We start from the raw sequence: 21,716 nt of genomic DNA, 5'->3' as shown, positions 1-21,716 counted from the left end.
ATTTTTTAATACACGTTATGGACTTCTTGTCCAATACACCGATGTAAAAATCATATAGAATTGCCATTTAGATAAAAATTCTTGATCAGTGTCATACCAGTACTCTGTATTTTAAATTTACAAAACAAAAAGCATGTTAAATTTTTGATATTTTACTTATTTTTTTCTGTGAACTTTTTGCCCCCCTGAACTTTTCGTTCAGCTGAATACTCATAGATTCGTTTAAAGAGCTGAAAATCGGAACTGATATGTAAATGTATGAAAATTTACTTTTTAATGAGGCAATCTTGTGGGCTGTTAAACTGTTCAGCGCTGAGGGTCTTATGTCGAGGAAATAACTGTTCAGAACATGAACGAAAAAGAACGATTAACGGCTCGATTGTTCAGCCCGCTCACTTCAGAGAATAGTTGCTTTTTGTTCATGAACTAACCACTAATACCGAAAACGGTCACACTAAATAAAATTTGTTTTATTTGCCTTTGAATTTGGAATTCACAATGTCTCGCACTGGGTATATACTCTAAAAGATCAAATTAAAAGAGCAGTTACTCAAATTCCTTGCGACTCGGAGTCAAGTGGACTTTGACAGATTTCAATGAACGGTAATGGCAATGGAGGCGCGGCCTCTTCAGGTGGCGCTGGCGCTGTGGGTGGCGTAGGTGCACGCGGGGGTGGTGCAGGCGTGAGTGCAGGTGCAGCTGGTTGCGGCGCAGTTGCTGGTGGAGCTGGACCCTCTGGTGGGCCGGCAGCGGCTGGAGCCGAGGCTGCACCCAACGCCAATGGCAACGCCAATGTCAACGGCTCAAACACAGTCGGCAGCAGTTCAGGCACTCCCAACGATGACCAGGAAGCAAAGAGGCGCAAGTGCTTAGAGACGGAGGACACCCAGGATGGTGCAAGCACAGTGAGTATGGCCATAAATAGCCGATTCCATGAGATGCCCCCTGGCCTTACCCAAAATTCTGCCCCCCCTCTCGCGTCCAGATGATCGATGCCAGCAGTGTTCTGAATAAGATCGCACACCTCTACGCGGAGCAGCTGATGTCGGACATAGTGCTGCTGGTGGATGGTAAGGAGTACCCCGCCCACCGGGTCATACTCTGCGCCAGCAGCGACGTCTTTCAGGTGATGCTAATGAACCCCGAATGGAATGAGTGCAGCAAACATGTCATCGAGCTGCATGAGGAGGCCTGCTGCTCGGCTGTCTTTCCGCAGTTCATCAAATATCTCTATGTGGGCCACATCGAGGTGACGCTGCAGACGGTCATGCCCATGCTGGCCCTTTCCGAGAAGTACAATGTGCGCGATCTGATCGATCTGTGTGTGGGCTACATGACGAAGCACGTTGCCAAGGCAGCCACCAGCGGCTATCTCGTCTCCTGGCTGCAGTACACACTCTCCTTCACGCCCACTCATAATGATCTCACCGAGACGCTGAAGCGTTTCCTCAAGTGGAACCTTGAGATGGTAGCCGAGTCCAAGGACTTTGTCGAAATGGATCCAGCCATCCTCGAACTGCTGCTGCAGCAGAACGATATCGTAATCTCCAGCGAGTACAAACTGTTTACGATTCTGCAGACCTGGCTGCTGCATCGCCGCGAGCAGATCGAGAGCACGCCCCACACCAGCCTGGAAAAGAAGGTCAACACCTTCATGGAGCTGATTGAGCAGACAGTGATGCACATTCGCTTTGGCATGATGACGCCGCGTCAGCTCTCGCACCTATTAATGGACCCACTCACCGAGTACCACAAGGAGTTCCTAGTCGAGCGAATTGCCATTGGGATGAGCTATCAGTCCGGACAGGAGGACCGGGTGCGCCAGGTCCGGGCCAGCGAGTGCGGGGAGCTGCAGTTTACGCCCAGGCTCTACTGGAACGACACTTGGAGCGTGGACATCAATGTGCCCAACTTTGACCGGATCGAGCGCTACGTGAACTATGTGACCTGCTTCTTTTCACAGCGCAGCATTGCGGAAACTGACGATGGTGAGTCAGGTCAGGTCAGATCGAATCGGATCGGATCGGCTGATTGCGAAATCACTATCTTCTGTACGCTAGATATACATACATATTTTGTGCTCCACAGATCCTTGCATGACCTGGGAGATCGAGTTTTTCCCGCGAGGCGTCAAATACAATAGGGCCAAAATGGTTTGGGGCGAAGACGTGCCTGGTTGCTACCTGAATACGGTGCGCTTGCGTGTCACCTGCAAGAACCAGAACATTGACGAAGAGCGGTTCAAGGTGCGTACGCATGCATAACAAGAAGGACCCATAATGTTACCGCAATCTTAATCATCATTTAATTTTATGCAGATTGCGGTCCTGATTGTGGGCGTGCAGAATCAAATAACTCACATTAGGACAATGGTGGAGCGCACCGAGTACTTTTCGGAAACTTCGCGCGTCATCAATCTGGATAACCTGTTGCCGTACGAGGAGCTGGAGCAGGAATCAACGTCTTTGAGTCCCCATCTGAGTGGTAATCAGCGCAACACACTCACCCTACACGTGGTGATCACGCCAATGGGCACCCACACGTGCCGCGAAACGCCGCCATTTCAGTTCTAAACTTCTCATCTCCCCATATCGTTGACCCATTGTAGCGCCACATGTACGAACCACGTACCTGTGGCCACGGTATTTCACTTGCACTTTCCATTTACATTTACACATGTATGTATGTAAGCATGTCTAGGCAAGATCACGATCTCTCCTGCGCAAAGAATATATATATATAGATATATATATATATATATATATATATATATATATATATATTGAGACGAAAATAGCTGGCGATCATTATCCTTCCCTCCTCCAAGAAAGTGTATTTAATGTGTTATGAAAAGTTTTATGTTTTTTCTCTGTCTAAGTTAAACATAAACAAACGAAGGCGATTTGGGCCCTGGCCATTATTCAGTATCGAACCCTAGTGTTTAGTGTTTAGTCGGACACAAGTGCACAAAAAAGTCTGTAAATCTGTGCATCTAAGAGTGTGTTTAATGTCCGGTGCTGTACTGTTGTGTACTGTAGTTTTTCGCACTGAATATTTTGAATACTTAATCGTTGACTTGTAAAGGAAAAGAAACTCCGCGTTCCAACGCCTCCTTCGTTGTCTTTGCCACCTGCTCATGGTGTCATGGCCATGGCCAAGAAGAGTGCGGCAGCATAGAATGAGATAGGGATAGAGCTAGAGCCCGAATAAGTTTTAATGCTTTACAGCTGATGGACACAGATACTCGTACGTACATACATATCTATGTACAATATCTTGATCCGGTAATGTATTCTTTAATGGCTGGGATCAACCTATCTGTTGTGTCTGTTGAGGCTTATCTTTATTGGCCGGGGGGTCTGGCCGTGGCTGGCTCATCCGCCTAATGTGCTTTGCATAATTGTAAGACGATATCCGCTGGTCAGGACGGTAATTGACGGACAGGACAGACATCGAATAGTTATGAACTGGAGTCGGCTGTTAAACGATTTAGTTATGAAATAAGATCAGTTATCGAACAGAGGTTGAGCTTGTTATCACTTCTCGGAATGATGTCAAGTTACTGTCTGAATTCAGTTGTCGGTTATCGAATGACTATTGCACGGCTTACTGAATTGTCTCTGTTATCCTATCAAATAATCTTGGTAATCAAATCAGATCAACTATCGATTTGTGTCCGGTATAAGATAAGCAAATGTATCGACTAATTTAAGCTCTAAATGTAATAAATCATCGAGCCAATCGAATAATATTGGCTATATAATATACATATTTTTTTTATTTGCCGATTTGTGGCCGCATAAAAAATGGTAACAATTGCTTAAACATTGTTCTTTAAACTGTTTTAAATGGACACGAAAAATTACCAGTTCATATCGAGCAAAACTATAACTATAGTCCTTCGCAGCAAGCGAACACACACGGTGTAATAGATTTGATTTGTTATTGGTCGTAATACTTTGCCAATCCAAACTAATATTATGCTGACTCCATCTAGATCTGCTTACAGCAGTCTTACAGTCGCGGATCGCACTGTACAAATGTGCTTTCAAGTCTTCTGCTACGGCTTCTAGAAGTAATTTCTAGTATGATATAACCACGAGTATTAACGACCGAAGATCCAATCCGTCAGATGTGCGCTAGTTCTATCTGACTGTCGCGATCTCATCGCTGTCTTTGCTTACCCAACCAAAGAACTTTTACACCCCCGATGATACTGACTTTTGCAGATTACGTGGCACATTGCGGTTATTCAAGATTTACAGCTTTTTTCGTCTCTATTTTATGAGTGTGTACAAGAGCGGGCGGAATAGGCGTACCAGCGAGACCGAGACCGAGCTAGCTTTACAGATCGCAATTTCAATCGGACTTTGTGACTCTCCGGCGACAGGGGGCACGTACCGTACGGGCAGCGACTGCCAGATACCCGGACATACTCGTACTTATAGCCGAAACGTCGTTGCGTTTCTCAGTTGTGAGCAGACCGAGCGGTCTGTCGGTCACATTGTCCATAGCATTAAGCTCTGCAATAAGGAAGACAGAGTCTTTGTGGAGCTATGGATAATCCTGCTTATGTGATCGATTGCGAGCGCGAGTTCGGTGAGTGCCCCCACCAATGAAGAAAAAGGGATTTCATGAAAAAGTGTTAACATGTTGTGAACGAATTCAGTGTGAAGATTCATGAAGAAAGATTCCATGGTGAAATGCTTTGTGGATTTTATGGCAGAACAATAAGAGAACGAATCTTGAAAGATTCCTTCGAGAAAGCTTTCAAAAGAAAGATTTCATTCAATGCTACAAATACTATTGTGAAATGGTCACAGTTTATTATACCCGATACTCAAAATGAGTATTGGGGTATATTAGATTTGTGGTAAAAGTGGATGTGTGTAACGTCCAGAAGGAATCGTTTCCGACCCCATAAAGTATATATATTCTTGATCAGCATCAATAGCCGAGTCGATTGAGCCCTGTCTGTCTGTCCGTCTGTCCGTCCGTCCGTCCGTCCGTCCGTCCGTCCGTCCGTCCCCTTCAGCGCCTAGTGCTCAAAGACTATAAGATCTAGAGCAACGATGTTTTGGATCCAGACTTCTGTGATATGTCACTGCTACAAAAATATTTCAAAACTTCGCCCCGCCCACTTCCGCCCCCACAAAGGACGAAAATCTGTGGCATCCACATTTTTAAAGATACGATAAAACCAAAAACGCAGAATCGTAGAGGATGACTATATGTTCTAGAGTGTAAAATCTCAACCAGATCGTATAATTATTATAGCCAGAACCAAGAAAACAATTTCATTCTTTCTCGCTCTGTCTCTCTCTAACACACAGGTTTCATGGTCGGCTTTGCCAATTGCAAAATATGAGTTCAAGGATCTCAGAACCTATAAGAGCCAGAGCAACCAAATTTGGTATCCACACTCCTGTGATATCGGACCTTGACCGTTTCGTGTCCAAATTTCGCCACACCCCCTCCGCCCCCGCAAAGGACGAAAATCTGGGGCATCCACAAATCTCAGAGACTATTAAGGCTAGAGTAACCAAATTTGGTATCCGCACTTCTGTTAGATCTCACTATAAAACGTATATCTCAGAATTTCGCCCCACCCTTTTCCGCCCCCACAAAGGACGAAAATCTGTTGCATCCACAATATTGCACATTCGAGAAAACTAAAAATGCAGAATCATAGATAATGGCCATATCTATCAGATTGCTGAATCTGGATCAGATCAGATCATTTTTATAGCCAATAGGAACAAATCAATTTGCAGTGGCTACGCAGCGCCCGACGTCACGCTCAGACTGATTTTCTGTCTCTCTCGCACGCACTCCTTGTCGTGTCGTTTAATATTAGCGGCGTCTGCCGGAGGAGAGCCATACTGACTTAGTATCGGGTATAATTGTAGAGTTGCGGTCTCCGCAGCAACTCACAACGTTCCCCCTCGTTTTTTTGTGTGTTTAAAAGGAATCGAACGAATTGTGAAATAATGGCCAAAGATTCGGAGATATTTCCTGGTGAAATTATATATGTATGTACATATATATGTATGTATGATTCCTCCAATGGTTGAGTCCAAGAAAAATTCGAAACTATTTACTTTTGGATTGCTATGCTTTATTATTGCCAAAATGACTTTGTATTGTATTTTTTGGTATACATATACATATAAGATATATGCGGTATATAACATATGTATATATGTGGTATATGCCCATCAGTTACAGATTCAATTCTATATCGTATGCATATCGGTATCGAGTACACTGTAGTAGTTATTGCTCGTAGTTCAATTCTCGTGTCTTTGGATGCGGATGCAGTTCCTCTTTCTCTTGATTTTTCTTGAGTGCTGAGTGTGGATATGGGTATTATATGAATAGAACGAGCTGGGCGAGAAGGTCACGTCCGAAATCGGTTATATATATATGGGTGTATATATGTCATATGGTATGGTATACATAGCTTGTGTTTGGGTATGCAAATATGTCTTAGAGCTGGGCACGTTAAGACCCCTATCTTCTGGGTGGGGTAGGGTTGGGTATTGGCTATTTGGTATTTCAAGCCGAACGACTATAATTCCTAGAGTGTATTTGTATTTGTCTATATGCATATAACCGATCTCAATCGATCCTAGGAGGTGCCAAAGCAGAACCCGCTTCGCGTGAGGTGACTTGAGTGCAGTTTTTTTTTTTTTTGTTTTTTTGAACATTTCAATATGATATTTTTGTCTCCGTATCTTAATGTGGGTAGTATGTTATTTTCTGGGTACTCTCTGTACTCTCTAAAGTTAGCTAGTTATTGTAGTTGGAGTAGCATTCGCTAGCTGCCTGGAAGCAGTGTCCTAGGTGGGGTGAGTTTGCTGGTGAGCTTGAGCTTGAGCTGGAGCTGGCCGCTGCTGGTGAGATCTCTGTGATATATATCGATCGACTACTGAAGTGGGTCCCGTATAATGCGCGTGTCCGTGTGGTCTCTCGCTGTATGTGGTGTGTGTGAGCGGTTCAAGTGTGGTACATCAACTAACATCGTAACTAGTATTGTTTCAACTATCGTTTGAACAGTACGTAACATTATTATAACATCCCCTATATACTTAGTATTGCCTGAATCTTTATATGTATGTATCTTTGTATCATCTATCTGAAGTTGTGATAGGTTTTCCATCCTCTCTGGGCTGGTTGACTACCTAAGTTATGTAGTGAGTGGCGAAAGCCCCATATTTCTCCAGGTTGAACAATAATTGGCCAACTATTCAGATGTATGTATGTATATATGTGTCTCCCTCCTATACGTATATGTGTAAGTACATATGTAAGCGTGTAAAAAAATGGAGTAAAACCAGGAAGTTGACGTGGTCTGAGCGGCTCCGCTTACTTCTCGAAGATCAGCTCGCCGGTGAGGAACGGATTGAGGTACGTCTGGGAGTCGTAACCGGAGACAGATGCAGTGGTGGTCCTCTTGCGTGCCTGCGCCCCCCCTCGACGCTCGCCGTGCGCATGGTTGTGGGCGTGGTGCGAGGGCCGCTTCTCCTCGCTGGGGCTGAGGATCAAAGGTATCGGCATCGAGGTGTACAGTTGCAGCTGTGGCTGCTGCACGATTGTGCCGGCTGCCGGATTCAGCGGCGTGTCCATGTAGCCATGGGGAACTGTTGCCGCAGCCGTGACCGCCAGCTGCTCACCCGCGGACGTGGTGCTGGCAGTGGCAAAACTAGAAATGGAACTGCTACCTAAGCCTGAGCTGGAGGGCAGCTTCTTCAACCCGCCCGCACGCGCCCTATGATGCTTGTAGTGGCCACGATGCGTCTTGCGCTTTAGGTGTCCTATGCCGGAGCTGTCCGCCGGTGGCGAGGTGTCCAACAGCATGGGAAAATGATGGCCAGTGGTTGCACCCTTGCTCATTTCCTCCATGTTAGATGGTTGCGGGGCAGGCGGCTCCATGCGGAAGGCTCCAAGGTCACTAATGCTGCCACTGCTGCTGTTATTGGCGGAGGGGACGACGAGGGGCTTCTTGAGCGGCTCCCGGGGATTGGGATGCGGGTGCGCCTGAATGATGGTGGCCGTGGCGAAGATCTCCTGGAAGCGGTTACTCGCCTCCAGCTGTTGGAGCTGGAGGTGCTGTTTCTGCAGGAACTGCTGGCGCTGCTGTTGCAGGTGGTTATGGATGCGATACTGCTCGAGGATGTGCTTGTAGAACTGCTCCGCAGTGACTTCCGATGAATTTAGTAGGCGAATTGCTATTTTTTCGGGTATCACAATTTTATCTGCAAGAAATGGTAACAGCAATTAAGAAATATTTCTATTCAAAGAAAAACTATAATTACAATAATTATACATATGTATATGTATATAAATAATAAGCAAGCGGGAATATGCAATATATGCAATATATTTTATATGTATGTAAGTCGTTTTGTATCGCTGTTTGCAAAAAGGGAAGAACTGATTTCAGATTTGATGTTTTCATTTTTCTTCACATTTCTTTTTAACATCTGTCTCTTTTTCTCTATTCTCACAACAACACCAGCCGTTTTTTCTGGCTCCCTCCCGCCAGGGGGCGCACACTGCACGAGGAAGGGTGTGTGAGAGCAGGTTAGAGAATGAGTTAGCTCGTGGAAGGCGTTGCGTAGCCACTGCGATTTCATTTGTGTCTTGTGGCTGTAACAGGGTGATATTAGAGGAGTCTGGATACAAACTCCTGATACTCCGGATACAGGTCTCTGAGATCTAGGCGCTCATCGGGAAGGGTAGACACAGTGTACATATATCGGCGATTGATGCTGATCATGCACATTTATACATACATATGTACTTTGCGGGGTCGAAAACACTTCTTTCTGGGTGTCACACACATCCACTTTGAGCACAAATACAATAAACCGCTATACTCTTCGAGTAGCGGGTATCAAAATATAAAAAGCTCAAGGCCACTTGATTATCGTTCCTATAGCTGTTTCTTTTTTGTTAAAGTTTTTAACAAGTTTTTAACTTTAACAAGAGAATTGAGCGTATCTCGAGGTCTTATCTTTACCGCTTTAAAAATGCTTAATAAAATATCATCCGCTTAATGTTATATTGTGGTTTGTTTTAAGGTTTGCTTAGAAATACCGGCATGTATCTTAGAGCTGAAAGGGGAGGGTTTCCAAAAAGTTGTCCAAGCGGACATGATATTAGAGTCATACTCGTACATTCTCTGTGTTCAGCCGGTTAAGAACTTGCATTTATTTATTTTTGAATAACGTAGAAGGGAATTTGAAGTTTTTTGACACCTTTTACCACAAATTTTGCTGCAGAGATTTGTGTAGTCCCTGATTATAATTTCCCTTTTCTGTTTTGATATACATATGTACATATATGTATGTAGTATGTCCCTAACAATGGCATATCGATAGCTGGGGGCCCATAGTAGGTCATACCAATACATAAAAACATACGTGCATACATACATATGTACATACATATGTCTCTGTGTCCGGCAGGTCAAGAAATTTGCTTCAGGGCGATTAGGAACACCATGCCCTGTGCCTTCTGCTCCGAAAAAAATAATTTTCCTTGATATAATATCCCATTTATTTGGCTCCTTCCTATGCCACTCGAGACGAGCATGAGATTCTCTGTGTTAATTGCTCCGAATTAGATTGATTGAACTGCAAACTGCAAATGAAAATGCATACACAGACAGTGGAAAACTGCACCCTTTTGTGGGTGTGGAGAGAGTGAGGGTGACTGGAGGGTGGATTGGGGTTGGGGATGTACTCGTGTGCATGACACCCCATTGACCTAATTTCGAGTTGATTTACAAAAACTGAACAAAAATCGAAGGGACAGAAGGGGACGAGAGAGCGAGGCGGTAAAATGTGTGCAACTTTCACGCCCTTCCGTTTCGGGCATTGAGAACCATCCAACCCCATCGATAATGGTCTTCCACCCTGCCACCGGCCCGGATTTGGGCCATGTCGCAGCTCGATTTAAGCCACAGTGTTCGGGCAGTTGACCAGCAGATTGACCACAACGCAAATTGGCATACTCGGAATATGAAATGGGTTAATAAGGATACGATTGGGTCAGTTAGGTTTGGGTTGCGTTGGCTTGATTGGGGTTCCCAGTGGGGCTCCCAGCCCCACTGATCCCGTCTTAGTCTTACCGCAGTGATTGGCCTTGGTAACAAACGGCCGGATGGTCGGATCCCATATGAATATGTAGTAGAGCGAGAGCATGATGGCCGCCAGCGAGACGCATAGGACGTACACGGCGACGGTCAGGATGCGGATGACCTTACGGTTGCTTTGCTGCGGCTGGTAGCAGCGACTTATTGTCTCTGTGGGCGGCAGTTTCACTTTCTCCTCCAGCGAATTCACTTTTGAGTTCATTTTGATTGAAGTTTTTGATTGGAGTTCCGTTTGATTCTATGCTTTCTATGCTTTCTATGCTTTCTATGCTGTATTTTAGCTGTCTTTGGTTATCTTTGGTATCTTCGGTTGATATGTTTCAGCCCTTTATGTTGCTTTTGTTTCGTTTTCGATTTCCTGTTTGGCAGTTACCGCTAGTCCAACTGTTGTTTTAAATGCAATATTCCGTGTTGACGTTTCGCTTGTTTTTGTTCTTGTTCTTCCTTGTTGGGGTAGCGGGACGTGTCGCGGCAAGAGTAGAAAAAATGTTTCAGAGGGGCGACCAAGAGCGGCAGCGCGCACACACAGCGTGCAAAAAACTGTATTCGAACCGACGCGTCGAGCGTATGCAAGTGAAATGACGACGCCGTCGCCGTCAAAGCGGCAGAGGAGTAGCGAGCAGGCAGCAGAGACCCACAGCACACAGCAGCCTGCCAGCGCAGGAGCTTCGTGTTCGTGCTCTTTCTCTCTCTCTCTCTCTCTCTCTCTCTCTCTCTCTGGTCTTCGTGTCATCATGGCCTTGCCTACAGCTTCGGTATCGGCTTGAGCTGCTGCCCGCGCTAGTGTTTTGTTGCTGTTGTTGGCTTGGCTTCATTTGCGATCCTCAGTCGCCCTCGCATTTAATTTCATTCATAAAATGCCTGTTTGCGCCCGCCCGCTCTCTGCCCCTCCACCGACAATGCCAGCCGCTTCTCATTTGCATTTTCGTGCGAATGGAAGATGCTGCTATTGCTGCAGCTGTAGCTTTAGCGGCGTAGGAGTCAGTCTCCTCTCGCTCTCTCCCTGGTTTTTGTTGCAGGCCACACTGCTGGCACCCGCCACTGGCAGCTGGAATTCCACAAACAAAACCGCATCCATTGTGGGGGCACGTTGGCACGTCTCTCCCTCGCTGCTGCTGCGTTGTTTTGTGTGTCAAGTGCGGTACCCCCATGACTCCTATGACTCAACTCTTGCGGAAATGAAATTCCGCGGTTGGATGGCATCGCTTCCATCAATCATTCAACCAGTGAGCCCGCCAGTCAGTCAATGAGCCTGGAAAATTTTCAATTTTTAGGCGCAATCATACCCCATACCGCTACCCATACCATGTGGGGGCGTAGCACTGACAGTGGCTGGCAACCTTCGCAGGTGATTCGAAGGACGCCTGCCGCAACGGCTCTACCGATGTTTTTTTTCTGCTCTCGCCTCGCCAACAACTTTCGCTTAAGCTGCTCCCCCCTGGTACACCTTCATTTTCGTTGCCTTGCGCTGGTTGACGGGTCTCGGTTCGGGTTCGGGCTCGGGCTCGGGCTCAGGCTCGGAATCGGTCTCGGTGTCGGGCTCTAGGCCTTGCGCCCAGGGGGGTGAACGAACTGCAACTAGGTCACTAGGACAGCGGGCGGCAGCGACTGCAATCGCCGAGCCAGCAGAGCAGTGAGAATCGAGCGACAGGCAAGAGAACAGTGGCGTGGAGACGAAACAGGGAGACGGGTGACAGGGGTGGACACGGACACCGACACAGACACCAAGCGATTGCAATGTTGGCCATTGATTTTGTTGTATAAGCTGTGCACACTGGCACATACACTTGTGGTCAAACGAATAGGTACTCTTCCATAGCTTGGTCTTAAACTGAAGTATTCGAAATATAACCAACAACAAGAAGGAGTGACTATCTTCTTTCCGAAGCTTTAAATGCAAATCCATCGCTCCTTTAACACGGAATGTTAAATTTGATTATAATTCATACACTATACGTAAGTGGACCGGTAACGTAATGTTGAAACTGGACTTTAACGGGATATTTTCCGGGCCCTGTCACCTGAGACATCACCTGTAGATTCTGTGAAAGGAAGCCGGAGAGCATCGGAACGCATCCTATGTGAATGCCCCCCTGCCATCAATAGAATGAGATATCAAAATTTGGGGAAAACAACAGTGCCCCTTCACAGGAAATGTTTAACTTCATTGAAATTCCAAACATGTCGGGATCTTCCAAATAATCCCAGATCAGTGAAAGCATGGTTGAAGAGCAACAAGGCCTTGTAGTAATAATAATAATGTTAAATAATGAAATGAAAATGCATCTATAAATCAATGGGCACCTAGAGAAAACCAAACCATTATAACCATTATTATAAGTAGAGGTGATAGTTTTATTAGTGTTGCACCTAGTATTTTGAATATAAGTGTGTAAGTGTATATATTCGTCAAGTTGGCCAAGATGTAGGCCACACAGACACACTGGAACGCACACACACACACACACACACACACATGCATATATATAAATCCATTCGCATTTTGCATTGTTGCACAGTTGCCCTCAAGGAGCTTTCCTCGTTGTCGTTGGCCAGGTGGAGCCTTCCATGCTGGCCTCGAAAATTATGGGCGCTAGCTTACAATATAGCCACCCTATGCACCTGCCCACCTGCCCAACGCCACTTGCACGTTGCACCCTTGGAGCCACCACTAAGGAGCCAACAATTTGGTTTATCTTTCTGCTTACTTATGTATGTATATGGATGTTCCGACAAAGCTGATTAAGAAGCGTGCGCAGTGGGACACGAGTCCAGGAGGGACAACACGGAGCAATGTAGCGCAAAGAGCAAGGGGAGACAAGCTTCCCTAAGAGAAACTAAGGAAGAGCATGCATAGTGGAGTCATTTCAATTGAAACTTGAACTTTTAATTAATTAAGAGGGGAACTCTTAGGACTACCTTCAGGAGTTCGGGTTCCAGAATTGAACGATAATTTCGAGCTTAACTTGAATTCATCGTAGAGCTGACAGTGTGGAGACCAGAGCCCTGCATGAATCCACAGTATTCATAAAACCACTGCTATACACATGTCTCTTTAATGATTTCGACCATTGCGAAACCTACCCTCCACTCAGATTCGAATCACTCCGAATAACGAAGAGCCGAGTGGAAGCACTGCGGATTCAAATCAGCAAGCTTCGTTCGCAGTCTCTGAAATGTCTCAAAACGTGACACGGACTTCCTTTTCCTGCGGGCTGTGCACTTTTCGGATCTGACTACTCCTGCTTCGTTCAGCCTAGGATAAGGAAAGCTAAGACGCTGACTCTAACTGATCGAACGAAGCCACCCACCGAGTCCCAGCGAATCGATTCTGTTGCCTGTTCATGCAGGGCTCTTGCATTTACAACTGTCCTCTAAAAAGATGGAAGTCAAGGTCTTTAGCTTCCTTATACTCCCTATACTCAAAAGGTATCCCCGAACAGAGAACCACCTACGAAGTTAATTGAATAAAATGGATTCCACGACTCCTATCTTCATGACACAGTCGATTGATTTAATCCGTATTTTGGGTAATATATTTTGGAGGGTCCGGCTGGGCTTACCGAAATCAAATTTCTTTTCTGAGATATCGAAATCGAGGGCAGCTTTAGCCGAAGGCGGGCTTCTTCTGCCCCTTGAAGACGGGCGGCATGCGCGAGTCCCAGAAGAAGACGTGGTAGATAGACAGAAAGAAGCCCAGGCAGCACAGTCCGCACAGATAGATGACGATGACAAAGTAGCGTGCGAAGCGCTCCGTACAGGTGGGCTTCGCGAACACGATCTCTTCCAGCTGTGGTGACTTGGGCACGTACGAACAGGTGCTCCTCCGGGGGGCACTGCTGCTGGCCAGGCGAACGCTGCTCCCGCTGGTGGGCGCCTTTGAGGCCTCAAGCTCCTCCTCGTCGCAGTCGTCTGCCCTCACATTTGACTCTATGATGTTCACAATCTTTGCCAGATTGGCGATGCTAGTGGCGGCTCCCAGAGCAGTTCCTGCTCCACTTGAAGTGGCGGCACCACACACAGACGAAGACGCAGACGTGGACGCGGACGCGGACATTGTGGACATGACGGCCTCTAGCCCGGCTCGCCGTGCGGCGCTTCTATTACTGATTTGATGTCTCCGGCGATTAAATCAAAATCGGCACGCGGCTAGCATAATGCCGGACTATCCCTGGCTACCGTCTCGTCTCTCCCGACTCTGCGATTTAGGGGCACGTAGTAAAGCGGATTAATTTTGTGCGTGGCTGTCAACTTTTGATATCGAGCCCGGCGCACTAATTAATCCCTCCCAAGGGGCCGGGCGAGAAGGCACACACACACACGCACACGCACCCACATACAACCTGAGGGCGAGGGCAGTGGCCCATTGAGACTCACCCAATCTGGTCACTGATGATGATGATGGCAGTCGAGGAGGCAGTTCGGATGGACTCGACTCCCTCTCCCTTCCTAGCCGATGGGATGCGTATGCTTGAACACGGGCAGGGGCGGCATGCGCGAGTCCCAGATGAACAGATAGTAGGCGGCCAGGGTCAAGCCCATGCCGCTGACCCCGCCCATGTAGAGGATCAGCGTGAGCAGCCGGAAGGTTTTCGACTCAAAGAAGTCATCGGACTTGGGCACCTGTATCTCCTCGTCTTTGGCCTCCTTGACCACGGCGGCCAGGCTGGACATCATCGATGGTGCGGACATGACTCGAAGCGCGAACCACGCGAAACCACGCAAGCTCTGGAGGCGTACTGATTGACCGTACAATTGACCGACTGCTCGAACCACTCGGGTGGCTTCGCTTTCCGCTCGGTTGTTTTGCGGTTTCTTTAGTCGGTTCGGTGGGCCTGGGCCTGGGCCTGGGCCTGGGCCTGGGCCAGCGTCTTGGCTCCCATGCTAATAAGATTCGTCATCACGTGCTAACGGGGGCCCTCTTTGGCAGCCACTTGACCTGGTTTGATTTGTCATCAGCGTCATGACCAGACCCATCGGCCCGTCCAGTGATTCTCTAGACCCTTTTCCTCCATCTAATCCAAGAAATCTAATCTAAAACTTTAGGGGTTTTCAAAAGTTCAAAATAATCACATGTATTTCGTGTGATCTTCAAATCGATCCCCAAATCGATCCTCAAATTGATCACCAAATGCAATGTAAGTAAACGTGCGGTCATCATCTAGAGCTGATGCATTCCAGGTGATTCACTTGTCGAGTTTCTCCAGCAGAATTCCGCTTTTCCTCTGTGTCTGCCTTTGGCAAATCCAATTAGCTGGCAGTTAGGGGATGACGACCAGTCGGCCCCCCCGTCGCCCGTCGCCCATCGCCCGTCGCCCGTCGCCCGTCGCCCGTTACCCATTCCCTCTTCCACATCCCAGACTCAGACTCACCTCTAGGGTAGTACTAGTAGTTCATTGGTACTCGTGCACTTTCTGCACTGGATGGCCGCCAATGGAGACTGGGAACTTCAGATGGATGTCCGGCATACTGGAGTCAAAGAAGATTAGGTAGTAGAGGGCCAAGACCATGCCCAGACCGCTGATGCCGCCCAAATAGAGGACGATGGAGATCAGGCGGAAGGTCTTTGACTCGAGGAAGGCAGGTGGCGGCTCTTCCTTGGGCAGGCACACATCGTCCTCTGGTGCGGAGGTCTCCTTCTCCTTTGGGTTCGAGGCTTTCCCGGCCATCGTTCCTATCGAACTGAGAAGTGAAAAAGCGGAATCTTTATTTAAACTGCAGTTAAAGTCGCCTCCAATTATGCAAATAGGTTCGGCTGACACTTAAGCTGACTGATGATTGACTGATCTGATCCCCTTTGATATATTTTGCAGCCATTGGAGGTGGAGGTGGCCTGGAGAAGCCCGAGAAGCAGGCAGAGAAGCCCAAGCCACACAGCTTCGAGGAGGCTATCACGATGACGGGAGTCGGGCGCTTCCACTACAAGCTGCTGCTCATCTGCGGCCTCTGCTTCATGTCCGTGATGGTGGAGATCATGGGCGTCAGTCTGATCATGAACCAGATGAAGTGCGACCTCCAGCCTACGCTCAACCAACAGGGAATCTTGGCCTCGGCGGGATTTCTGGGCGTGGTGCTTAGCTCACATGGCATGGGCTTCCTCGCGGACACCTGGGGCAGGGTGACCACACTCCGGTATGCCCTCTTTCTCGCCGCCGTTTGCTCGATTGTGTCGGGCTTCTCAGTGAACATTTGGATGCTGATCGTCTTCCGATTCCTCACGGGCTTCTTCATCTCCGGAGGTCAGGCCTGTGTCTTCAGCCTATGCGGGGAGTTCCATGGCAGCGGTTCGAGGGTGCGGCATGTGACCCTGCTCTCGGGCTTTCTCTGTTTATCCATGATCTTTGCACCAGGTAAGCAATTTTGTTCTCATTTGCTGGACCAGCTGGTTACCCATCTGGTGTCTCCTATCTCCCTCTCCTCTTAGCCATGGCCATCGGCATTCTCCCTGTTCGTATCGAAACCATTGTCCTGGGCATGCGCTTCTCCTCGTGGCGCGTGCTGCTCATCGCCAACGTTTCCATCTCGCTGCTTGCCCTCGTGGGCCTCTCCACCTTGCCTGAGACGCCCAAGTACATGCTGGTTCAGGGCCAGGGCGAGGCAGCCTTGGAAACCCTGAAAATCATGTTCACCCAGAACACACGCAAGCCCTGCTCCGAGTACCCTGTCCGGGAGATTGCACTGGAGAGCGGCGGGGCCAGTCTGTCGGATGTCCACGGACTGGGCGACGCCGTGCGACTCGTGTGGCGCCAGACAGTGCCGCTCTTCTATCGTTCCAGGGTGGTGCACACACTGAACATCTGCACGATCCAGTTCCTCATCTACGGCATGGCGCAGGGCATCTTCATGTGGTTCCCCACTATTCTTGATGAGCTGGGATCGCGGGGCGGACAGGCAACGCTGCTCTGCCAAGTGCTGGAGGAGTTCGATGCGCAGGATACGCAGGAAGGCGGGGATGCTGCACAGGCCTGTGCCGTGGAGGTCGACACAAATACATACCAGGTGATGATCATCATTGGGGCCTCGTTCACAGGGATCTATCTGGTATTCGCCTACATCATCGATTATACGGGGAAGAAGAACCTATTAAGTGAGTATCGTCAGCATATCGTAAGCAGAGTATCCATAAGCATTGGGTCTAGATTCTAGAAGCTTAATTTGTTTCTTTCTCTTCATTTTTCACATCTCCCTTTTTCTTTTTGTGGTTCTTTGCTTTCAGTGGGGTGGATGGCTCTGACGATGATCTGCCTGGTGGGCCTGCACTATGTGGAGCAGTTCGCTCTTGTGGTAATCGGCCTGACCGTGGTCATGGCCATCGGGAACTGCGGCGGTCTGGTGAGCACCATCGCCATGGAGTTCTATCCCACGAACATCAACGCCATGGGCATGTGCTTTATCATGATGGTGGGTCGCCTCGGGGCGGTGGTTGGCAGCAATGTGTTGGGTCGTCTGCTCTTCTCCAGCTGCGACACCGTGTTCTGGGCTCTGCTCGGCCTAGTCATCTTCCTCTGCAGCCTGGGCTACTTCCTGCCCGAGAAGCCGCGTCCCAAGAGAGTGACGACGCCGACGCCCTCAGCAACGGCAACGGCCATAGTGACGGCCACAACGACACCGATCTTGGCAATTAGCTCTAAGTAGGATTAGTTTTTACCCATTAAGAGGAACAGTAAAGCAAAAAAAGAGCACAAAAATGTATACAAACAAAAACATGAAAAAACAGAAACCAGATGAGATGAGATGAGATGACACCCCGATGGGGCAAGAAACGGGTCTGGGAATGGGAATCAGGATCGGGATCGGGCTCGGGCTCGGGAACGGGAGCAGGCCACATTGGAAATGGATTAGGTAAATGTTTGTGCTCATTCCTGTTTCATCTGCGTTGTTCTTGTCACCAAGGCAGGCGGCGGCTGCATTAACATTCCTAGCATTTGCCACAAACGGGCAGATCGGGGCGGGGCTGAGGGGTGGTGGGGTGGACTAAACGCATTCCAAGTGCCGTCGCATCACCAACTACAACTTCAACTTCAACTTCAGCTGGTACTACGAGTTACAGGGTATTTTTTGAGCGCGAGGGCGTATCCTATGGTCTAAGGCGTTTGTCACAGTCACTGTCACTGTCCTCACTCCTCAAGAAATCTGTTAAATAAATAATTCTACATAGTTCAGAATAGTACAAATTGTTCAAAACCAACTAAAATGATGTGTTAAAGGTACAAATGATTATTTTATGGTTTGCTTTTGAAACAAAAACTTTACTAAGGAACTAAGTCTGCTTAGGCGGTATCTATAGGTCGGGCACCGTTTTGTAGGCTTTCCCCACTTGTTTGTCTGCGTTTTTGTGCGTTTGTTTTTGTATTTATTCAGCAAAACGGTATTTGCTCCGCCGGCTGGTCACAGTCTGAGGCGGCACCTCTGACCAATCCAAGCAGGCAACTGACCAACCTACCAAGCAGGCATGCAGGCAGGCAGGCAGGCAGGCAGGCAGCCACTCACTCAGTAAGCAGCCAAACAACAAACCGTTGCCAATCATAACACACACGTTGCCACAGCTACAGCTTCTCTGCCACAGCCAGATAGATCCACAGACATTGGCAGTGGCAGTGGCAGTGCCAGTGCCATTGCGGATTCCGATGGCAGTTGCGATTCCCTCTGCCACAATCGGAGCCCAAGAAGCGTCGCTGGATCGTTGGCCATTGATTGCCTAACTGCGCATTTCTCGACTTATATGGCATTGGCCAGATAACCACATAACAACTGCCAGTCCCAGTCCCAGTCCCAGTCGCAGTCTCAGTCTGAGTGTCAGTCTCTGTCTCAGTGGCAGTGCGAGTCCAATCCCAATCCCATTCCCATTCCCAGTTCCATTAGCCAACGGCATTGTCATTGCCATCGTGGAAGCATCTGCGCCATCTGTGGGGGCTGCAAGTGAAGTCGATTGCGAATCCAGTACACAACCCACATCAACTATCCTTCAAGTCAGCCATACCTCCCAACTGAACGCGAACCTATTGTCGGGGTCACCAAATTCCGATTCAAATTCATCTCAAGCTCAAGTGCAGGTGAAAAATTAGACACTGCTCGAAAGGAGACGGCTAGATATCCTCCACAATCCACATAAAATGAGGTAGCATGCATCTACTATTTGAGGGGAAACAAGCTTCTCTTTCTTCTCAGTTAAACTTCTGATGGGGTCGCCAGGCTCCAAGTTACATATGTATGTACACATGAACACTAGGCCCCCCATGAGGGGCTTCCAAGTTTATTAAATTGCGAATTATATCCAGAAGAAAAGGCTATATAATACGAATATTGTGATCTAATTTTTATCTTAGATTTCTTCGGAGCCAATAATGTTTTTCCAACAATAAATGGTTCTTTGGCCGATTCTATTCAGAAAAAACTAGATGTTATGTACATATGTATTTATAAACAAGTGCTTAAGAAAGTGTGCTTATAGTATACTATGTTCCTCATTATTTGCGAAAAGGATACAGGAATCTCAGGTAAGGATTGTCTAAACGCCTCTCTAGTCGCAGCCAGTCATTTCTCCATTTCCCCTTGCGAGAACCACCAGTTACTGGGTTTACCAAATGCCAATTGCAGGTGACACAATGAGTCGCAAAGCCACGCCCCCACGACACAAGTGGCCCGACTGCCATCAATCTTGTCGGGGGCCGTGTAAAGACGGAACGGGTCCCACTAACCCCATAATGGACACAAATTAGCATCGACATTAGCTTTCTGGCGGAGGCGACAACAATGGCGGTGTCTGGGCGCACTCAGCTTCATTTGCTTCTGGGTCACGACGAGACGGTGGCGAGGGCCCCAATTCGAGTCACAGGTGGTACAAGTCAATTGAGTCGAGTGGAGTTTTGAGGGGAGTAGGGCTGGAGGACGCCGACAACGCGCCATAAAATAAAATCAGAGATAAATGTCGCGTACAGCCAAATGGAGCAGCATCTTGAGAGCTTATCGAGCCAAAAAGCAAAAATAGTTAAATAGTCGACTTAGCCAAATGGGCACTCGGCGACAGAGGACGCAGCGACGAAGGAGGCAATGGCAATGCCAGCGAGAACTACCTGGAGCAGCAACAGCAGCAGTAGCAGAGCAGTCGTGAAGCAAAGGCAAGTGCGTTGAGGAATTACAATGATGACAGCAACAGAAGCAATGGTAGAGAGGCAAAGTGTGCCAATGCCTGTCATAGAAACAGGCAATGGCGATAGTTTACACGCCAAGTGGGAAGAAAGAAATGAGAGAACAACTGCGACAGCGTCAGCGATGGCGACGTCCGACGCGACGGTCGAGGCCAAGGCAGAGGCAGAGGCTGAAGCAGAGGCAGCGGCAGCGGCACCACTGCTGCTGTTGATGATGCCAAATTCAAAAGCGGACTGCGCATGCGTGGAATGGGAATGAGAACGAGCTTGTGCGACGAGCGAAGACGAGTGGAGTTGTGAGGGGAGAGTGCGAAGAGTGGAGCTTGTAGAGGGGAGTGGGACTAGCAGTGGATTTGAAAGAGAAGAGCACGACGAGAAAAGAGATCGCATCGTGGGGTTGAGCTCTGAGAGAACGCGCGACGAGGAGCGCTATTCTGAGAGCAGAGATCTCTCTACAAGGAATGGAGCTGGGCGCAAACTTTGTTGCCCTGGCACACATGTCGACGATGTACAAGGTTAAACTCCTGAAACTACTTCTCTTTCTTCAGGCTGCCGCACGGACAACCAAAAGGAAATATGCAGCTGTTGTAAGAGAATGCCTCACCCTATTTTAATACACCTTGTCCATGTTGAGCTAATGAAGCGAACGATCAGGACGACGACGCCGACACCGGCCAACAAACGTTATTTAATCACAATCGCAATAGCTGCCGCAGAAACAGCAGTCTGGACTGCCTGCAGCAGCAGAGGCAGCAGCAGCACCTGTTGCTGCAGACGCTGCTGCTTCTGCTGCTGCTGCTGCAGCGGTACAGAATCCAAAGGAATGCAGCAAGAAATTAAGACTGGCTGTGGCTGTTGCTGAGGCTCAGGCTGCGGCAGTGGCGTGTGGAGCACGGCGCGACGGCCAATCAATTCTCAGAAATGAAAACCCCGTCTTCGGTCTGTATTACCGTTGCTGTTGTTCTTTTTTCCTTCTTCTTTTGCTGGAGAAGCATCAGCAGCAGCAGCAGCGGGCAGCGGACAGAGAAAGAATGCGAAGAAATGCAAAATGCAAACACCACGAACCACAACCACTTTCCAAATGCATTCATGATGTTTACCGTTTAAATGCGCCCAGTTTCTGAGAGAGAGTGTGTGTGTGTGTGCAAAAGAGAATCTCAGCTTGTAGGATAGAAGAAGCCAGAGAGAGCTGAAGCGGCGGCAGCAGCAGCAGCCTCTCTAACAGCAAATGAGGAGAAAAGCACAAGGCAAGAACAACACCAGCATAAAAACCGTTGCACATCAGTCATGTCTGCGTGTGTATGCGTGTGTAAGAGAGAGAATAGGCAGTCGTTTCCCGTCAAATGGTAAGCGGTGTCTGCAACAGTGCGGAAACGGAAATTTTTGGCTTATTCTTCAAATCAATT

General features: G+C 48.1%; 5 protein-coding genes across 6 annotated transcripts; 2 read left to right on the top strand and 3 right to left on the bottom strand.

Annotated features, from left to right (window-relative positions):
* Positions 1 to 420: 420 nt before the first annotated feature.
* Positions 421 to 3,765, top strand: LOC108152994 (BTB/POZ domain-containing protein 17). Its single transcript, XM_017282733.2, has 4 exons — positions 421 to 905; positions 986 to 1,988; positions 2,089 to 2,246; positions 2,319 to 3,765. The coding sequence occupies exons 1-4, from the start codon at positions 597 to 599 to the stop codon at positions 2,571 to 2,573; spliced, it is 1,725 nt and encodes a 574-aa protein (XP_017138222.1). The 5' UTR covers positions 421 to 596; the 3' UTR covers positions 2,574 to 3,765.
* Positions 3,766 to 4,412: 647 nt separating this feature from the next.
* On the top strand, positions 4,413 to 18,087 carry LOC108164933 (putative transporter svop-1). 2 transcript variants are annotated; one of them, XM_017300922.2, is made up of 4 exons: positions 4,413 to 4,599; positions 15,976 to 16,512; positions 16,587 to 17,249; positions 17,379 to 18,084. In XM_017300922.2, the coding sequence occupies exons 1-4, from the start codon at positions 4,557 to 4,559 to the stop codon at positions 17,795 to 17,797; spliced, it is 1,662 nt and encodes a 553-aa protein (XP_017156411.1). In that variant the 5' UTR covers positions 4,413 to 4,556; the 3' UTR covers positions 17,798 to 18,084. The 2 variants fall into 2 exon arrangements, with proteins under 2 accessions (XP_017156411.1, XP_033246400.1); XM_033390509.1 differs by lacking the exon at positions 4,413 to 4,599 and adding an exon at positions 15,549 to 15,911 and having other exon boundaries at positions 17,379 to 18,087.
* LOC108158651 lies at positions 8,170 to 14,533 on the bottom strand. Its single transcript, XM_033390561.1, has 2 exons — positions 13,726 to 14,533; positions 8,170 to 8,258 (listed from the first exon to the last, which is right to left on the bottom strand). Exon 1 carries the CDS (start codon positions 14,226 to 14,228, stop codon positions 13,770 to 13,772), a length of 459 nt encoding a protein of 152 aa, XP_033246452.1. The 5' UTR covers positions 14,229 to 14,533; the 3' UTR covers positions 8,170 to 8,258; positions 13,726 to 13,769.
* Positions 9,013 to 11,150, bottom strand: LOC108164934. Its single transcript, XM_033390568.1, has one exon. It carries the CDS (start codon positions 10,362 to 10,364, stop codon positions 10,059 to 10,061), a length of 306 nt encoding a protein of 101 aa, XP_033246459.1. The 5' UTR covers positions 10,365 to 11,150; the 3' UTR covers positions 9,013 to 10,058.
* On the bottom strand, positions 14,540 to 14,914 carry LOC108164935. Its single transcript, XM_017300924.2, has one exon. The coding sequence runs from the start codon at positions 14,852 to 14,854 to the stop codon at positions 14,612 to 14,614; it is 243 nt and encodes an 80-aa protein (XP_017156413.1). The 5' UTR covers positions 14,855 to 14,914; the 3' UTR covers positions 14,540 to 14,611.
* Positions 18,088 to 21,716: the final 3,629 nt, after the last annotated feature.

This window comes from Drosophila miranda, chromosome XL (genome assembly GCF_003369915.1).
Source record: "Drosophila miranda strain MSH22 chromosome XL, D.miranda_PacBio2.1, whole genome shotgun sequence".
Lineage (NCBI taxonomy): Eukaryota > Metazoa > Arthropoda > Insecta > Diptera > Drosophilidae > Drosophila > Drosophila miranda.
This window is presented reverse-complemented; position numbering and strand designations above follow the sequence as displayed.